General features: G+C 43.8%; 1 protein-coding gene across 1 annotated transcript in view; it reads right to left on the reverse strand.

Annotated features, from left to right (window-relative positions):
• Positions 1–19,969, reverse strand: part of iqsec3a (IQ motif and Sec7 domain ArfGEF 3a) — a 96,384-nt gene that overhangs the window by 36,418 nt on the left and 39,997 nt on the right. Inside the window, exons 3-4 of the mRNA XM_071905643.2 lie at positions 15,234–15,927; positions 2,563–3,863 (exon numbers count right to left, since the gene is read on the reverse strand). Coding sequence (XP_071761744.2) covers positions 2,563–3,863; positions 15,234–15,927 — 1,995 coding nt within the window. The remainder of the gene's footprint in view (positions 1–2,562; positions 3,864–15,233; positions 15,928–19,969) is intronic.

Raw genomic sequence — 19,969 nt, forward strand, 5'->3', positions numbered from 1 at the left:
AAGTAGTATCACACTGATATAAGTTATATGAGAATAAGGTCTTTTCAGGTAAACAAGCATAAATGAATGCTTTTCTGAATATATAACTGATCTTTTATATTGGACTGGAGGTCACAGTTTATCCAGCTTCTTATTCCCCACTACAACACTGGATGAGAGTTAGTCACACATGTCAAGGATTCAGGTTATCTCCCGACACGCCAACAGAAACGATTCACTCAGCGCCGGCCCTGCTGTCGTCACCATGGCAACACTCCTTCCACCTATCTGCTGCTGCCATGTAGCCACCTTTCACCTGTCTGGCGCGAGTCTGGGGGAGTTTCTTATCGGCTCTTGACTTTGTCACTCTTCACTAGGCAGGGAGGGAGGTTGAATTCAGAATGGATGAAGGGCTGCAGCCGGCAATTATGAGCAAGCTGGGATTTGTTTGCTTCTTTTTTCCATTTGGGGAGCTAGAGAGGGAACTGCAATGGGAGTTGGGTGGTGGTTTTGAATGTGTATAAAGTAAGGAGAGAGGAGTTATCTCAACCATACACTGATGCAGATGATGATTGTGCTTGTGGTTTGAAATACATGCAAAATCTTCATACTACCCAAGAATCGCAGTTGCCTTATTCAAATGTCAATGTTTTTTTATTCTTTTTTGTGTTTATTCAAATGCCAATCATGAAATGAAAATTACCTAGAAATGCTTTGCATGAATCTCTCATGCAGAAAAATGTATTTGCTAAACTATTCGTCATTATTTATTTGCGTCAATTTCCTGTATTTATTTCATGTTGATTTCTCATTATTTTACATCACACAAATTTTACATGCAAGCTGAGACAAGGTAATAGAAAAAGTAGATGAGAGAAAATGTTTAGTCACATTTGTTACACTAAGCCTACACTGCTGCATCTATGCATTCGTTTCCTCCAGGACCATCATCAGGGAGGCGGCAGAAGGGGAAAAAAATCTTGATTTAATCATTACTCTTCCAATTGCATGTATGCATATGCTTCAAGATTTACAAATGAATGTGTGGTAGTAATGAATGGGTAACGATTATGTTATATCAGCACTTCTCAAAAGCATGAGGGGAGGAGATTTGATTTGCATATGATCTCATCAAGGGTTTTAGTGAAGTCCATTAGCAATGTCATGTAAATATCATGAAATACGACCATGCTGTGAGGAATCAGCACCAGTCAGCCTGAGTTAGACTCGCATTTCCTTCATTTCCCTTCCTTTATTAATTTAATTCCTTATCCCCCTTTTCACTGAATCTTCACACTCTTCTCTGTCTCAATAATTCATCCTCTCTCCTTCGTTCTCATTCTACACCTCCCCTCCCCCTTCCCTGTTCTCGTTTTTCTCTCTGAGAGGACAGAAGCCACTTCAGATCTAGCTCGGGACTTGGCCTTCGTCCCGCCTCTCCATCCAACACAATGGAAAACTCCGAAAAGTGCTTGTCCAAGCTCTTTGAGTCTAGGGAGCCCCACAAAACTTCAGGTCCACATGAAGAGGAGGGAGGGGGGCTGTTCTCTAAATCTCATTGTATATTCTCTCCTTCCCCATATAACCATTGTCCTTTCTCTCCACCTTCACACACAATTGTTAGCTGACAAATGCAGCAGGCAATAATTACAGTGTACAATATGTCCTTCGGCTACTAATTACTGGATCACAGCATACTGTTTCCCCGCCTACACAATACAGTAGATCATATAGATGTAGGCTACTGACACAATTTACAAACAGACTATTTTTGAACACAAAGACAAGCATAAGGCAAAAGGCTTTCTGTGACACAGAGGCCACAGCTGTAGAGGAAATGAGAGAATTAAGTGTCCCACATTATTCAGCTTTCAGGATTTTGTTTGCAAATATACTATGGCTCAGGAAAAGAATATTGTTCTTCACGATGTTTTGCAAATAAATGTAGTTTAGTCAAAAGTTGAAGACCAAGTCGTCACAGGCAGAACAGTCACAGTACTGGACCTTGAGAGACCTTGAGTGGAGGCTTTCCAGTTCAAATGCTGTAAACTGTCCTGATTGGAAGGATTTCAGTAGTTCTTTAGTGAGGGAGCCAAATTAGTCTGAAACTGCCTGGTGGGTTTTTGAAAATGCAAAAACTTTAAATTTAACTACACAAACAAAATCAAATGTTAAGAATGACTCTATTAAACATCCTTGATCATATATGTATATAGAGGGAAATTTGAATTCCTATAATAGGGGACCTTAAAAAATTGGAAAGAAGGAAAGAAGGATGGAAGAAGGGAAGGAAGGAAAGATGGAAAGAAAGAAAAGCACATTTCACTGTTCTCATGAAGCGAAACATCATAGAGAAAATAGACTAAAGGACTACATAGAATGTACTCTCTTAATCAGCAATAACCAAAACCTTCAGACACCCAAAGGTGAAAACCAAAGCCCCCACCTGAGAGAGAAAGAGAAGGGACTCTTCTGAGCTCGCATATTTGAGATGTATTTGTTTGTTTTAAGTCTGCTGTCAAACGTAATCAGAATCATCTAATCATGGAAGAATGAAAGTGCAGCTTTTGAATGGCTACTCACACGTTGAAGAGGTTGAGGCCGATGCGGTAGAGGCGTTTCCGCATGACGTCGGTGGACAGCGTGGGCGACTTGCAGCTGGCGGGGTTCTCACAGTGGTAGCGCGGCAGGCTGAGGATCATGGCCTGCAGCGCCTCCTTGGACGAGGCCTCGGACGTCGAGCGCGCCTCTGTGGACGTGCTGCTGCTGCTCATCTGCTCGGAGCTGTTGTCCGCCGTCTCCGAGCCGCTCCTCTTGACCTCCAGGGGCTCTGCCGCCGGCGAGCTCACCACCGGCACGGCCTCCTGCGGTGGGGGGGCCTGAGGGGGTTCTGCAGGCGGCGCTGCTGCCACCACAACCTCCTCTAGGCCTTGAGGGGCGGCCATCTTGTCTAGAGGGGTTAGGGGAGGTTGCTCCTCTTCCCCTAACTCCTCTTCGCTCGGAGGGGGGTCGGGGAAGTCGGCGTCCTGCTCATCCCCTTCTATCTCGATCGCTTCCGGGGGCGGCGGGGGTTCTTGAGGGGGTAGAGGTGGGTCTATGGGTTCTGCTGGGACTTCCACAGGGGGAGGAGGGGGGTCTTGTGGGGGACCCGGTGGGACGGAGGTTGGAGTGGAGTTTGTTGCGGTGGAAGTAGTCGTGACAGTGCCGGAGGCTCCTCCTTGTTGGACGCAGTTGCCAAGGGCAACAGAAGCGGAGGATTCCAAGACTGAGGATGACACACGGAAGTTCTGGCTGTCGATCTGCACCGTCACGTCCCGGAACGCCATCATCAGCTTGCTGGCGCTTCTCGACAAGTCGCTCGGGTCCACCGGGCCTTGATGAACCGCTGACTCTCCCACTCCACCTCCTTCTACTCCACCTCCTACTCCCGCAGCTGCCGCCGCCGCCGCCGCCGCAGCTGTGCTGAAGGACTCGGCGCTGAACTGGTAAGTGCCGCCTTCTTGCAGTGAGCACATGGTCTTCAGGCTCCAGTTGCTGAGGGCATCATCAATAGACTTTGCCAGTGACTGGACCTGCTCGGTGAAGGAGTCTTCCAGGTCGGTCAGGGTGCCGCCGACAGTGGCGGGCAGAGACGGTGAGCGCACCAGTGGGATGCCCGCCAAGTTGCAGCCTTCTGCCAGGGCCCGTTCAGCGGAGAAACCCTCTGTGTTTTGCACACGGACTTTGCGCAGGGAGATGCGCCGAGGCAGCCGGCTCTCCAGCAGAGAATTGCGGATCTTCTCAAAGTTCTTGCTGAGCTGGTACTGGCGGAAGGCGGTCTGGATCTTGCAGGCAGCGCGGCGGGAGATGAGGTGGCCACCGTATTTGTGCTCTAACATTTCGATCTAGAAAATAGAGGGAAAGAGGGATAGAAAAGGGAAAAAAATGATTGGTGGAATTCCTGTCATTGCTTGAAATTTCAAAAAAACAAAAACAAAATTATTAAAGCCCATAACAAATAAATAACAGATACATCATGCTATATTTCAAGTCTTTGAAGAAAAGTTAGAAGCAGGCCAACAATTGAGTCAGTAACAAAGAACACAAAAGGAAAGGATAAAAAATTCAAAAGGTACACAGAAATCTGCAAACAATTTGTGTTATTTCTTTGTAACTTTAACACAGAAATGCACTGACTACCTATTCAACAACCTCAATACAGATGTTGGAAGAAGGCAAATTAATCTCCCAACACAAGCTGCAATCACTGATGAAATACTTTAAGTGACTATCAGGAATCAAGGATGTGTGACTATGACAGTGATGAATGCATATGGATAAGAACCTGCACACCATTGCCAAGGTCAAAGAGGGCTCTGAGACCCATAATCCCTTGCATCATGGCTGGATATATTAGTGAGAGGGTAGCATGCATGCCATGTCATTACCAATGTTTAAACATTTTCAATAGTCTCTTGCCCTGGATCTGTGGAGCATGGAAGATAAATATTAGAGTTGAAAAAGAGGGTGGGAAGAAGAGAGTGAAAAAGAGTGAGGAATGGGATAATTGTTGTGGAAAAAGAAGAACTGAAAATGCCAGGAAATGAAGAGGCTTGTTGGTAAAGTCTAGTATGCATTAGCAACAGGGTTCATATGATAATGTCACATATTTTTATTATTTTGTTTTGCAAGGTGGCTTTGTGAACAGTTTGGTCAAAGCCGTCGTCTGAGAGAGAAACAGGACAGTAATAGCTGACTCATACACATTTGGACAAACTGTTCATTTCCTCGGCAAATAGAACTCATAATCTCTGAGAATTCTATTGAGATGCCCTCCACACAACTTTAAATTGTCTGAAACCGAGCGAGCCATTAATCTTGCCTGTGAAAAATTGCTTCAATGCTGTGGGAAATAGATAGAGATGTAATATGGCCATCCTCATCTGGCAGCAGCTCAAACACTGGATGAAACCTCTTTGAGTTACCCAGAACAATCAGGGTGTGGGTATCTTTAGAAGTGCCCAGAAAGAGCTCTTATCTTCTCAAGTCACTCTCTTTGGAAATCCTTTTTTTTTTTATTCAGACTAAATCAATGAATATAATTCTGTTTCTGTTCTAACCTTATCAAGGGCATGAGTGTGAGGAGGAAGATCTATCTTTCACGAAATAGCACCTAACCCTAAACCTGGATATATACTGTATATATCATATTCTGTCAGTTTAAGAGTATTGAAATAATATGTAAGTATTCTAACTATGCTATGTAGATATGTAATGTGCACATTAAAATAAGTATAGAATTTAATTCTATAATAAAATTGAATAGCTTGCTGTTCCCTCCCTCAGTGCTACGTTAAGGCTTCTTGTATCAGGACGATGTGGACATGAGGATTAATTCGGTCCACGTAAAATATCCCCCCTGTAAATTCAAAGGCAATTGAGTGAATGGTTTTAGAGAGGGATACTGAGGCCATGAGGGATCAAAATGTGACTTTCAGCGACTAATCTCCTCTCGCACAGGCCTGGACAAAGTCACCCAGCCACCTCCTATGGACTTGTGCAAAGAGGCACTGATAGGCTGTAATGCCTCAAGGGTTTGCAATTTGTGATAAGTGGTTAGTTCAACAAGATGCAGCCTCTCCCATTGTCATCTGAAGAACCGAATCACATACAAAGCTCTTTAGAAAAGTGGAATGACACTGAGAAATCCATCTTATCTGCTCCATTTACATTTCACTGCAGAGCCTCTGCGAGGGGAGGGAGATGTACCGAGAATATTAAGGTGGTTTCTGAATAGGACCGCGGCTCCGAGCTCCACTGTATCTGCTGATGGCGACTTCTCAATAGAGTACATTGCTTTCGCTTCCTGCAGGCTGGTCAAACTCATGCCTGTATTACCAATCAGGCATGCAGGGCACATGCCCCGGGGCCCCAGACCACCAGGGGCCCCAAAATATTCTGAGTCCCAGCAACATTTCACTAATTTCAATTGAAATGTGCAGCCAAGTGGGACCCTGACACACACTTACCTGCCTCAGGCCCGTAGGCCGCAGTTTAAAATGATTACTGGGGCCAAAGTCACAGCCTATATTGACATTTGGGGCCCTAAACACAATTTCTTTTGATACGGAGGCCCCAACCACAATTATTAAACTGCCACCTATTGATTGTATGTTTATGGGCAGTACATTTAGTGAATATCATCCAACTAAGATACAGAGCACTAATTATATACACAGGTGGAGCAAGGGGGTCTAGGTAAAGACACAGTCAAACCTTTTCAGTAAATTTCAACATTTAACTTTTTTTTTTGGTGCTTGATTCCCGCCACCTGTCGCCTCGTATCCTTAAAGCCACAACCTGCAATCCAAATGTAAACAAAGGGAAACCCCACCACCTACAACTAAAGCTAGCCTTGGGGTTGGACAAATGTTATCACTCTCAACTTGAATGAGTGAGTTCTAGATAGAAGGAATGGCACTTTATAATAACTAAACCTGAGTTTCAGTTAACGTCGAATCTGTAAAAGGTTTACCTTTGTATTGTTTGTGAACAGGCTCGTATCTTGAGTTGCGATGTGTGGGTGCGGGAGGGCCCAATAGGACCTGTGTGCCCAGGGGCCTTGTGGTTGGTTAATCCGGCCTTGACTGGCGCTCTCTGTGTGACGCTTCCTATGTGGTATACCTGCGCCTTGTCCTATCTGCTACCTTGCGCGACGCGGTGCTTCTCGTCCTGTGTGCGACCCCCTTAGAGTGGATGTTAACTCTCATGTCCATGTTATTTTCTGATATTTTAATGTTGACACACATGCTACATTCCATAGGAACAATGTTGAAATTCTTAAGCAGAACTGAGGCAGCAGAACCACAAGCCACAAGGACAGAGGACCCAGATAGCAATAGTGAGCCGGACAAAAAAGTGCCAGTATTGGTCAAGATAAGTGACATCACCTTTCTTCTGTTAACAGTTCTAAAGCCACTGCAGTCTTGAAGGTCCTCATTTTAAGCTCATGTCCACCCAAGAGGAGAGACCCTCATTCATCTTTGTATTTATTACATTTTATTTTGATATTCATGTGCTATATCTTATAATAGGTAACAAAAATACAGTGCTTTAAACACAAATTTTTTACTCAGTCTTTATTGCTTGATGGTGGGTAGGATTAGTCTCAAAATGGGGCCTCCACAGAAAATTTTGCCTAGGGCCTCCAGCAGTTTAGAGCCGGCCCTGTCCATGTTTTTGACTCACATAGACACAAAGCTAGATATGACAAATAAAAAATAATAGTTAATATTCAACTAATACTAAATTAATAACCTTTAAAAACCTCTTTCACACTGAAGGTCGACCTATGTATTTCCCAGGTCACTAATCTGGTGTGAAAGGCTCCACTTTATTAAACAGTCTCATTCTTAAATCGTGGTAATGTGGGCAATACAAAACAAAACGGATCTCATTTTCAATCTCATTCAGTTTGTTTGTGATACGGGACATTCACTATCGAAACCACATATCACATCAATCACCAAGCATGCCAATCATATCCCAACCTCATCCCAAACTGGACTCTGCCTTGTGCTTGATACCTCTAGCATTTTGACTAGTCATAATGTAATGAGAGATATCTTAAATTAGCATTTTGACTAGTCATAATGTAATGAGAGATATCTTAAATTAGCATTTTGACTAGTGATAATGTATTTAGAGATATCTTAAATTAGCATTTTGACTAGTCATAATGTAATGAGAGATATCTTAAATTAGCAGTTCGGTTGGTCATAATGTAATGAGAGATATCTTAAATGCTAATTTACAATATCTCTCATTACATTATGACTAGCCAAAATGCTACTTTAAAATATTTCAGATATCTGTAATGAGAACTACTGGAACTACCACTGCTAGGCCTATACTGCTGCAGCAGCTGTAGTAGTAGCAGCAGCAGCAGCAGTGTTGTTGCTTGCCACTACTGACTAATACCACCGGGGCTTAAAAGTACTGCTGCAGCAGCAGCGGCACCCACTGCATTCCCTGGAGCCCCTGGTAAACCTCTTACTGTGGACTTTGACAAGGGCCTACAACCCTATAAGATTAGATAAGATAAGCTAGCCGCCACGCCACCCGGTCCAAACTATCAAAATTAACTAGAATTTTTTTTTTTTTCTAGTTAATTTTGATAGTTTGGACTGGATGGTGGGTTTGCGTCTCTTTGTACCAACCACCAGCTCTTCTAACCCTAACCTCCCCTCAATCGCGACCGCCAGACCACCTTTTGTAGGCTCCTGGTTGGCAGGCTAGCTTCAGTGGGAGGCGAATCGCGTCTGTTCGTACCATCCACCACCTCTTCAACGAACCGCCGTCACTAACTGCCAGACCGCACCTTTGGAGCGGCTGGCAGGTTGGCTTCAGCGGGACGTGAACGGCGCCTCTTTGTACCAACCACCAGCTCTTCAACGAACTAGCGAAGCGAAGCCATGTTCTGATTGGTTCCGACTGAATGCCCAAAATGAGTTTGGATTATTTTAAATGATATTTAGCCTATTACATAGAACTTTATTTCTATTTGGAGTAGGCTTGTAGATGCATGCATTTCAAAATTTTTTTTTGCAAGTCAAACTTTTCAAGACGAATGGATGTAAAATAAGTAAAAATGTATGTGCAATTGGATGTCACATGCTTCTTAGATAGGTGTGTGTGTGTGCGTGTGTGTGTGTGTGTGTGTGTGTGTGTGTGTGTGTGTGTGTGTGATATAGGCCTAAATGTTGTCTAACAGCCTTGAAGCATAAACACGCCACCAAGCCTCCAGCCGGTCCAGCTGTACCGGGATGAAAGCGACGAACAACTCGAAATTATGTGGCTGAGTTCAGAAAATCAATAAAAAAAAATACATGTATATGAATAGAGTTAAGCTGTCCAAGTAGTCCATTTTGTCCAACAATGTCTGATAGGAAATAATTGCAATATTTATGTGAAGAATTCCCTGTAAGTCTCCTTTTTCTTTATGAGCAGTGCATTTAGTGAGTATCATCCAGCTAAGATACAGAGCACTAATTATATACTGGTGGGGCAGGGGGGTCTAGTTACAGACAGTCAAACCTTTTCAATAAATTTCAACATTTAACTGTTTTTTTGGTCCTTCATTCTTGCTACCTATCACCTCGCCTCCTTAAAGCCACAACCTGCAATCCAAATGTAAACAAAGGGAAGCCCCACCACCTAAAACTAGGAACTAAAGCTTGCCTTGGGGTTGGACAAATGTTATCCCTCTCAAATTGAATGAGTGAGCTCTAGATTGAAGGAATGGCAGTTTGTAATGGCTAAATCTGAGTTTCAGATTACGTAAACCTATAAAAGGTTTACGTTTGTATTGTTTGTGCTTACCGAGAGGTGGGGAGCCCAATAGGACATGTGTGCCCAGGGGCCCTGTGGTTGGTTAATCCGGCCCTGGTCGAACTCACTCTGAATATTCATCACTTTTTAATCTGGACTGTTCGGTGACGGCAGCGTGTACACACTCGCTATGACAAGGTTAGCCTTATCACTTTGACTGCTCTCCGAGACGGACCTTGTAAGTTTTTTAAAAGACAGGAGTGGAAGTAATATGCTTGACCTCATTACTCAGAAAGGTGTCTCTCATCAAAACAAATTTCGCAAAGAGTGCCACTGCAGAGGTGCCCTTGGACGTGAGAGAGGGCCCTCAGTGCAGCCGCGTTTGATTAAATGTGGCAGTCTGGCTTGTTTGTTTTGCCTTCTGTGTGAGCCAGTTCGGGGACGCTGAATAAAGCATTTAGGTCACGTCGCATTTTTTATCTGAGTGTGTATCTGATACACTTTGCCATTCCATTAGAATTACAGCCAGCAGGGCAAGCTTGGAGGAGATGGATGGAAGGAGGAAGAATGGAAAAGGAGGAAGAAAGAGCTAATGACTGAGCAGGACAAAGAGGGAATGTAGATTTAATTTTCATTTTTTCATTTTTTTTTTTTGTGAGTGAGTGAGCAGCCGTCTCTCCTTAGTCATTTTTCTTCATTGAGACAATAAGAAAACTGAAGGAGACTGGGTAGGAAAGACACAGAAGAGAGGTTTCTGACACCAGGCCAGCAGAGATACATGTGGCTCCTATGTGGTGGGGGGTCAAGACTGCTACGCCATCCCTGGGCACTCTGGGAAAATGTAGATCACTGATGCAGAAAGCCAGGGCAAAGGAAGAAGAGAGGAATGGATGAACGGAACAGTGAAGGCCCAAGCGAACAAGTGGGCGAGACACAGACAGAGGTGGAGAGATGGACGACCGTGGCAAGAGCGGCACTGCAGAAAATCCCCCCCCATTAGCCGACTGTCAGTTCTGCCTCTGATCACTTCACTAAGCGCCGATGGAGAGAGATCATTTCGGAGACGCAGCGGTTTGAGAGAGCGGCGATGACACTGCTGTGTTCCACCAGGGTCTCTAGATGGATTTTGACAGGCGGATCAGCACCATCCTGACCCCATGCTCCCCCTTTCACTGGGAAACACTGGGTGGGAAACAATCTAGTGCAAAAACAATGCCAAGACATTGGAGCACGTTTAGGAAAATAGAAGTGATGGGAGATTTAACTCTTAGCTTGGCTCTTTGTTAAATGATCACAGCAGTTTGAGAGTTGAACCAAACCATGTGATATTAAGGTTATCATAGGTCTCTAAAACTCTTGAATTAAAATATGCATCCAAAAAGCACAAGGGCTTAAATAGGTTCAACATGAGTATATGGAAATTTGAGGTAATTATCTTGCTTAACATTGAAAACTTTGAAATAGAAATAACTTGAGCTCAAATGCAGAAGCATTTCAAATATTTTGGAACCACAAGAGCACCAGTTGATGGATTTCTTGGCATGAAATACTTTGTCTGTCTATATATGAAATATTAATACCCAGAGGCTTTCAAAGGGAATGCGTTCTGAGTTTTAGTCTGAAAATGTTTTTGCTTCGAATGGAAATTTCTCTCAAAACTAAAGGTCAGACTGTCTGTAAAACACCATTTGTTTTTGTGTGATTTTGAAGAGCAGATTTTGCTATTTAGAGTAAAGTGCCATAATTTCTATCTCTTCCCTCTCCTGCTGTAGCATTGTAAAAAATAGCCAATTATAATATAGCATTAAATGTCTGTCTTATAACCTTCACCTTAGCAAATGTTAAACAAAGCTGCACAGCAGACACATATATTACATTTTGCTTTTGACATTTGTGCGTAATTTGCAAAATTTAATTTGTAAAGGGTAAGCTTTGAATTTTTGGAACCCCATGTTCCTGATAACAAACCAATGCACCTTTCAGGACATCCGGAAATTGTCATGTTTTCTTTTTAGAGGAAGAGCCAACTTTGTATTATTATGCGGCACTGCAAGAGCAAGTCAGTGGAAAACTCTTTCTCTCACTGTGAGCCATTCCATGAGCTGCAATAATAATAAGTAATAGGACTGTTTCGAAGAACTTGCAATTTATTTAAAAGAACATAAAAGAAATATATAGGTTTGGTGCTAAAGAGGCTTGGTCCTTCATCAACTTTCATTAACAAACCCTAACAGGAGACTACTGCCAATTTTTCAAAAAATAAAACACTGCCATAGAAAAAAAAACAAAAAACTTTTAGATGTCCTAATCTTGGAATCTGGCATGATAATCAATGACTGCCTTTTAAAATCCCATACCAGCCATACTGAGATTAAATATTGCCCACTCTTTTCATTGGTGGTTTTTGCCATAGTGAAACATTGATTCATGTGTCTCAGCCAAAGTCAAAGCTGTTGTGTGGAAGTTAAACAGCAGATGATTACATCTCGCACGCTGCAAAAATGAGGGGCAAAATGCAAAACCCTGGTTATTAGCTTTCAAGCTCATGCACATTGTCTTGTCTACAGCACAGAAACATCTGCAGGATTAATGAGAATGTGTTATGTAACAGCAAAACTGGGACACAACTAATGCTGACTGTATTACAAAATGCAGACGACAATAAAAAGTCTCGATGTCATCAGAAGACGGTGAGATACTTTCAGCTGACATGTCCTTTGCCTAAGTTAGTTAATTACCCAAAAAGGTTATTTGTTATTGAATGACTGATTGAATCCTTGACTTTTGCGTCTAACCTTTACTTGTGAGAAGCATCTGACCTTATATTTTCAGTGAATGCCACGAAAAATGGAAAGTTCAACTTTTCCAAAATGAAAACACAAGTACTTACTTGTAAAAACAAGTACTTGACAGGATTCTATCGACCTGTCTCAATTACAGACATTTCTAAAAAATATTGTATTGGAGATGGGCAAAACTATGGGATAAGATTTATTTTCACTGCTGTCAGCAACCAAGTGAACGGTGTCATCAAATTTGCTAATCTACACTTTTCTGCATCAGCAAAGACACACAAGTAAACATATTGAACTTCTTGACGGGTAACACAGAAGAAAAAGTTTGTCCTGAGAAGTTTTTGCTGATGAAGAACCCTGAACTGGCCCTTGTTTGATATTGTATCTCACTTCTGTTTTTTAGTGCAACTTTGAGGGAACACAGGCCTTCAGATAGCACTTACTGCTGGTTGTACAACATTATGGAGATAAATGGCATCCAATTCATGGCAACCTAAATACAACACTTACTCAAGCAGAGATTTGTAGCAATTAAAGCCCAATACAAAATTGAGGGAGATGGACAAGTGGGACCTTAATAGCAGCAATTTAAAGTCAAGCTTCATCACCAATCACTTATCATCTGGGGAAAACAAAAGGCTACGCAGCTGACACTGATTGAACCCACACTACTTTCTTTCAATGACCTCTCCATCTGATGAACAACCCCACAACAAATTTGGTGGTGCTAAAAACAGTGATGTATTTCTAAGGCTGTGACTGAGGGAGGAAAATGGAATGGCCCTTCATCTCCAAGGGAGCGATTTAAATAGACTTTGAGCAAGCAAAAGTGCAGTGCAAATTAGTCTGAGACACACTGGATTTGCCCTGCTTCACTGAAAAAACTTAAAAGGGGAATATCGCTCAATTTAAGACTTTACATGTGTAATTGCTATGACCTCAGACAGTCAAATAACTATTTGTTAATGCAAAAATTCAGTCTTTCCACTCTAAGGGGTTTTTTAACGTTTGATGGCACCCTAAATATAAACCACAGTAAGAAAAAAATGGATTCTGGAGGTTGAACGGTTGAGTTAACGCGGGTTAACACTCAAATACTCAGTCATGAAGTTCTTCCACAGCAATCAAGGTACCGCCCCGCTGATCCAATCACCCTGACATTGATCTGTGGATCCATCAGGTCCCTACACCCCCAGTCGTTGGCGGCGCAGTGAAACCTCGTCGGGGTGCATGTCTGTACAGACAGAAGATCAATCTCACTGATCGGGTATCTGCAGCATCGCTGACAGGGAGATGGCGAGTACGGGGGGAGGGCGGCCTTCAGAAGTGAGATTAAAGGAGTGAGAAGGAGGGAGGGAGACGCGGGGTGGAGGCTGAGGTTGAAAGAACTTAAGGTCACAAGGAGGGAAGTGATGGGTGAGAAAAAAAAGTGGTGAGAATTGGGTGAGAATGGAGCTGAGGGCAAGAGTGAATCAGAGCAAAACCATCCACCTCATTGAATTACATTAGTTTCAGTGACCAGTGATTTGAAAAGTGAATTTAGTAAACATGCATCATAATGCTTCTGTAGCTCGTATATCAGATATTTTCTTCACTTACACTGAATTGAAACATATATGGCCACAGTGAGAATCAAGTCAAATTCGACCTACCACCTTCTGTCTGAATAGATTTTAGATTCAGAGTCAAGTGTTGAAGGAGCCCTAAGGCATGGAAACAATTGACACCAAGGCCTCAGTTCACAAACTAGAATCAGCACATCCTCTTACTGTATGTTTACTGCCTATTTAAAGCATGATTGCTCTGGGTTATTGATAAAATGCGGTCAAGTGTGCAGACTGTAACAACAATGAAAGTCAAGGCTTGAGGGAGGGAGGTCCGCTATCTTTGTGCATTATGAAGAATCTGATACCCACTCTTCAATTCAAGTCATGAGCATTGGGAAGCGATGTGCTATCACTATGTTAACCTTGATGAACGTCCCAGTTGAAGAAAGTTGCACAGGAGACAAGTGGGAGCCCACAGACTGGACCCAAATTCTGCTGTATCTCTGCCTTACCTGCGTGAAGATCCATGGACTGGGGGATGATGGTTAGATGGTTAATAATGATAATGGATGGTGAACTTTTGATGGCTCTTGAAATGGAGATGATGATTATCTGATGATCCCCAAGTCCCTGATGAACAGCATGATGAAAACACAAACATGAGAACATGGAAATGCACACGCAGTCACAAGTTCATACACATATCAGCATTAATCAGTCAACCAGAGGACAAACTGGTTTAGCTGTCTGCGATACCGTGAGGACAGATAACAATCACATGTAAGTGAGTTTCTGGCTTCCTTTATTCTCCATGGAAATGGGAAATTTGTACTTTTCATCACCCAATGAACACAATATCTCATACATCAGCAGAGAAAAAAAAAAGATTTTCATTCATGCAAATATAAATGGTGATCCTTTCTTTTTTCAATGTCTACATCTTGCCTTTATGTGTATGTGTGTATGTGTGTGTGTGTGTGTGTGTGTGTGTGTGTGCGTACATATGCACGACTGACAGAGAAAAATATGGAACCCATGAACCTGAAAATCGCTGTACACGAGTCACCCTACTCTCAGTAAATTACAACACAGCAGTAAAAACAACTGAAGGAATAAACTCTGTAATTGCTGTCAGAAAATTCATCACGCCCAATCTGTTGAAAGACAAAACCATGTTAGGATGACGGTGACAACGATGATGGCGGCAATGGCAATGATGATTCATGATAATGAAGAAAAAGATGGCTAGTCCCATTGGCATTAAATAACTCTGGAAAAAAATTCAGAGCCAATATCATCCAGTCAATTGATACAGCTTGGATAGCAAATGTCATCCAAAGTCCACCAGTGCCAATAGAGATAAAACGACAAACAAGCAAAAAAGAAAAAAAAGAACGAAAAAAACAGCCACAAAATACTACTCGCCACACACTGACGCATCCAGACAACAGCTTTGACCCCAAAGCAAAAGGCCTCCACCTCAGACAGTAAACATCACAAACATCTAAGACCACAAGACGTACAATACACACAGGTCAGGTTACCCCCCCCCCCCCCTTCACCCAAACAATACAACACCCCCCCATCCCCAACACAACCCTACCTGCTTATTTTTGAGGTCGAGCGAGAGCTCATAGTCGGAGGTGGCGGAGTGTGAGCAGGCCCCGTTGCGCTGCACCCTCAAGGGCGAGGCCGTGTGGTGCAGACTGGCTCGCCTCCCCGCACCACCTCCTTTTGCTCCTCCCCCTTCCTCCTCCTCCTCTTCCTCCACTGCTGCCTCGCCCTCATGCCTCTCGGCCAGCACCTCCTCTCCCTCTTGCTTTCTCTCTGCCTCCCCCACATCCGCCTTTTGCTTCTCTCGCTGCCCCTCCTCCTGCTCGCCTCCGCCAGGCGTCGCCGGGGTCGTAGGGGCGTCCTGTGCCGCTTCCTCACTCGGGACCTCAACTTGGGGCTGAAGCTCAGGCTGGGGTGTAGGCTGGGGTTCGGGTTCGGGTTCGGGTTCGGGTTCAGGTTCGGGTTCGGGTTCCGGCTGGGGCTTAACTTCAAACTGGGGCTGTGGCTGAGACTGTGGTTGAGTCTGTGGTTGTGGCTGAGTCTGTTGCTGCGACTGAGGCTCAGACTGCAGCTGGGGCTGAGGTTGAGTCTGTGGCTGTTGCTGCGGTTCAGGCTGTTGCTGTTGCTGAGGCTGAGGCTGAGGCTGGGTCTGGGTCTGTGGCTGCGACTGGACCTCACACTGCAGCTCCCCCTCTCCTCCCTTCCCTTCCTCCCCCAAAGACGAGTCTGGAGGAAGGTCATCGCTGCAGAAAGGAGGAGAAAACGCAGAGTGAGGTTGCTGCTGCATCCGTGGTGAGCTCTGACCTCTTCTCCAGGCTGCCTGGGTAAGTGGAAGTTGACCTCTCTGTATGATCTCACTCACTCTGCTACCAACTGTGTGCAGTGGGGGAGAGGGGGGGGGGCACAAGGCCGGTTCATCTATCTGTTCTGTCTGTCTGTCTCTGTCTGTCTAGACACACCACTGACAGACAATGAAAAGAAGAAAAATATACAGCACAGCACAGCTGACAAAACCACAGTGTACAGCAGTAAAAAAGAAAAAAAAAAGAAAAAAATACGATCAAAAGCGATTACAGACTGCAGCAAAAACTTCACAAGAGAAAATGTGAAGAAACATTAAGTTGGGACAGCCAATAGTGATACACACAGACGCACGCAACACACACACACACACACACACACACACACACACGCAGACATGGGGAACAATCATGCAGCTAACATGTCCCTGTGACTATACACTGTATGTATATATTATGTGTGAGTGGTTGCATGGATGCGGCATTTTTATGGAGCAATACCAACATGAGGTGCAACCTGTCATAGGCAGGACACACAGGAGGGAGGGGGAAACTGTCTCTCTCTTAACAGGCCAGCTAGTGTCTTTTATAACCTTTTTTTTATGCTTCAGTTTTTCAGTGCGAGTTCTCCCTCTTCCTCTCTGTCTCTGTCTCTCTGTCACACTCTTGTGTGTCAGTGTCTTTTTCTCTCCCATTAGACCGCTGTGGCCTCGAGCTTAATCATTCCTATTGGACTCCAGCTGACTGTAATGGAGTTTACGTGCGGATGAAGTCACACTAGCATTGCATTTCAGGCTGGCCCTGAAGGCTCTTCATGCCATTGTGTGATTAGCATTGAGAGTCTAGAGCAAAATGGTCTACACAGCCTTCAACCAAAAGGCACACCCATGACAGATAGAAAACTAAAATATGATTCATGGTCTACATTTCATGAGAATGCCTCATGTGTTTGTTAAATTGACAAACGAATGAAGCAATTTGTTAAGTATGGATTTGAAATAACCCAAAATGTCTGTTTGGATTAAGGTAAACAAGATTTTGTGTAAGTGAAGCTTGCATTCTGTGGAACCATGCAGTGCATCTACAGTACAAGAGAATGACTGATGTGTGACACGATCAAACCCTCTTTTTACCCCAAGGCTTCAAAGATGACAGTGTCAGCCGTTAGAAAGATCCTCCCCAGAGCATCTCGATCAGTTCTTTGGGGTTTAACGTTGACTGGTTTGACTTTCAGGCTCCTTTCCATTTTGACAGCATCTTGTGAACCATTTGCAGTTTCTTCCTTTCCCAGTTCTCTGCTGATGGCCATGAGAAGCACCTAAACAGCTTCAAAGCGTGTGATTTTCTTCTCTAAAGACTCCGTAAGATTTTCTTCTCTTAAGACTCCATAGGCTGTATGTACGCATCGTGAGTTATAGCAATGAGTGGATGTATACCAATTCCCAATAACTATGCGAATTAGAATTCAAATCAAAATTCCAAGTCATGCTTATGTTTGTCTTTCAGTATTGTTCCAATTCTCCTTTTGGCTAACGCACACGTAGTGAAGAGGCAACACGTTCAGCATCTCCAGATTAAACCTGAAGACCCTTTGAATTCAAGCCAGGTTCGCACACTGATCGCATTTTCACTTCCTTGACAGCGGTTGCGGCCGCAGCTGGGCATGATATTACCAAGATTAAGATAAGACGTTTTCCTCCCTTATTGGATACGGCGATAAGATTAGAGTCAGCGAGCATAAAATCAGGACATTCAGGCTGGCATATGCAGAGTGCTGCAGAAGAAAACCGGCATGATTCTCCCCAAGGGGGAAGGGGCTTCACGCCGAATGCAAACATCTAGTCTAAACAGCATTGCACAGTGGGGCTGGCGCAGAGGCATCGAACCACCGTCGCTAAATCTTCTTATTTCCCAAAGCTGCACATACAAGTGGGAAGAGAGGGGAAGAAGTGGGGAAGAGAGAAAGACTGAGAGGATATGAAGCCTCTACATGACCCTTCTGACTCCTCCAAATGTGTGTGTATGTGTGAATTATGTGTGTTGTTACTAAAGGTGTGTGTATCAGTCTATATATGTGCTATTTTTCATTCTAATATTTGGGAGAGCATCATTATCTGTGTACCCAGCCTTAAAACTGAAAAAGATACAAACAGATTTGTGTACTGCAAAACCCCGTCTGCATTTCCTTCCTGCACAGGAGGCTTGCTTTTCATTTTCATCACACATGGCAGCACATAAGCTAGAGGAGAAAGTATCTTTACTGAGATATAGCTTGGTCTGCGACTTCTAAAATAGAGCTTGTATGAGTAATGAATAATGAATAGGGAAATAAAGCCTGGTGCCTCTGCACTCAGCTGCAGGTGAGCTTTTTTCAAGCAAAAAATAGACCTGCCCAGAAAAACAGAGGTCTTCTTTCAGGAGAAGAATCTTGCCATCTCTGTTCACAATCTTTTTCCCCCATTGTTATGAATCTATATGTGGTATGTCCTGGTTGCGTTTTGCTGGAATACTTGTTATGGTGAGAGAGAATCTGACAACCAATAGGCTAAGCAGGCTGGATTTAAGTCGAATTTTGATAAGGGAACCAAATAAAGTTTACACGCTGTGCACCTGGATAAGGTGTTTAAAAGGGATTAGGTTGTGTGTGGATACAAGGTGCGAGAGGACACAGAGTAAATCACCATGAAAAATGAACACAGACGCTGATAGCATAATGTGTGTGTGTGTGTGTGAGTGTTTGTGTGTACATGTGTGCGTCAACTCGAGTTTTCGTAAACAACTCCCCTCTACTTCAACGACAGCTCCACTTTCCCCCTCCAAGTCAGTCATTCTTCGCTGCATATCAAATTCTCCCCATCCTCGCCTCCTTTCATCCATTTTTGTCAAGCTTCCAGTCATCCTCTCTGTCCAACTATCTCTCTCTCCCTCCCTCTCTCTCTCTCTCTCTCTCTCTCTCTCTCTCTCTCTCTCTCTCTCTCACTCTGTCCTCCTCCAGGTAAGGAGATTGAGCGGTTCCAGGTGTCAACGTGACTGACGAGGCGGAGACAAGCCTTGGATGCTGCCTGGCTCGCTCTCTCTCTCTCTCTCTCTCCCTCTCTCTCCCTCTCTCTGTCCTCTCTCTCCTCTCCCTCTCCATACGTCAGTATAGAAGATAGATGAGCGCAGTGGCCTCCGTGCGTTCTGTCCAGAATGTAATTACAGCGCCCGCTGACGTCTCTTGCCCATCCGTGACTGTTAACGGGCTTATGTGATTCGGCACGGGTCGATGCCGGTCCGGGTCCAGGTCTGTCTGCTTGTGCCGCGCATTGTTTATGTGGTGCGACCGGTGGAGTGTTACAACTTACAATACTGTTACAAGCTCAATTTCCACCAGCATAACACTCCATGTAGTCAGTGATTTGTAAAGAATCTGGGTTAATATCAACTAAATGGCTGTATGTCTAATTCTAAATGAAAGTGCACCCTAACAAAGAACAAAAAACGTATATTACAGTATTGAATCAAGATGCATGAGAGTGTAGGCTTCAGTTTACTTGCGGCTGCAGATAATTTCCATATGCACAGCCTATGCAACTGTTAGAGTCACGTGTGTATTAGCCACTTTGCAGCATTGCAGGGATGTGACGCATATGTGTCCGGTGTGTGTGTGTGTGTGTGTGGTATAGTGTGTACACGTGTGCACTTCTTAATCTGCTTTCTATGTATGTGTGTATAGGCGCAGTCCCTCTGCTGTTTCCACTGCCCTTGTATTGCAATATACTAGTTTCCCTGATAGAGGAGAAAACAATCTTTTTAATGATCGCTCTCTCTCTCTCTCTCTCCCTCTCTCTCTCTCTCTCCAACTGCTGCCAACGTTAAGCATTAAACACTCTGATGCTCCTGGCATCTCCGCGATGAAACAAAAAAGATAAAAAAATAATGAGATTTAATAAACATGATATCAAGAACTCATATTTTTCTGAATATCATAGACGGGGGGGGGGGG

The sequence above is a fragment of the Centroberyx gerrardi genome, chromosome 24, assembly GCF_048128805.1.
Source record: "Centroberyx gerrardi isolate f3 chromosome 24, fCenGer3.hap1.cur.20231027, whole genome shotgun sequence".
Classification (NCBI taxonomy): domain Eukaryota; kingdom Metazoa; phylum Chordata; class Actinopteri; order Beryciformes; family Berycidae; genus Centroberyx; species Centroberyx gerrardi.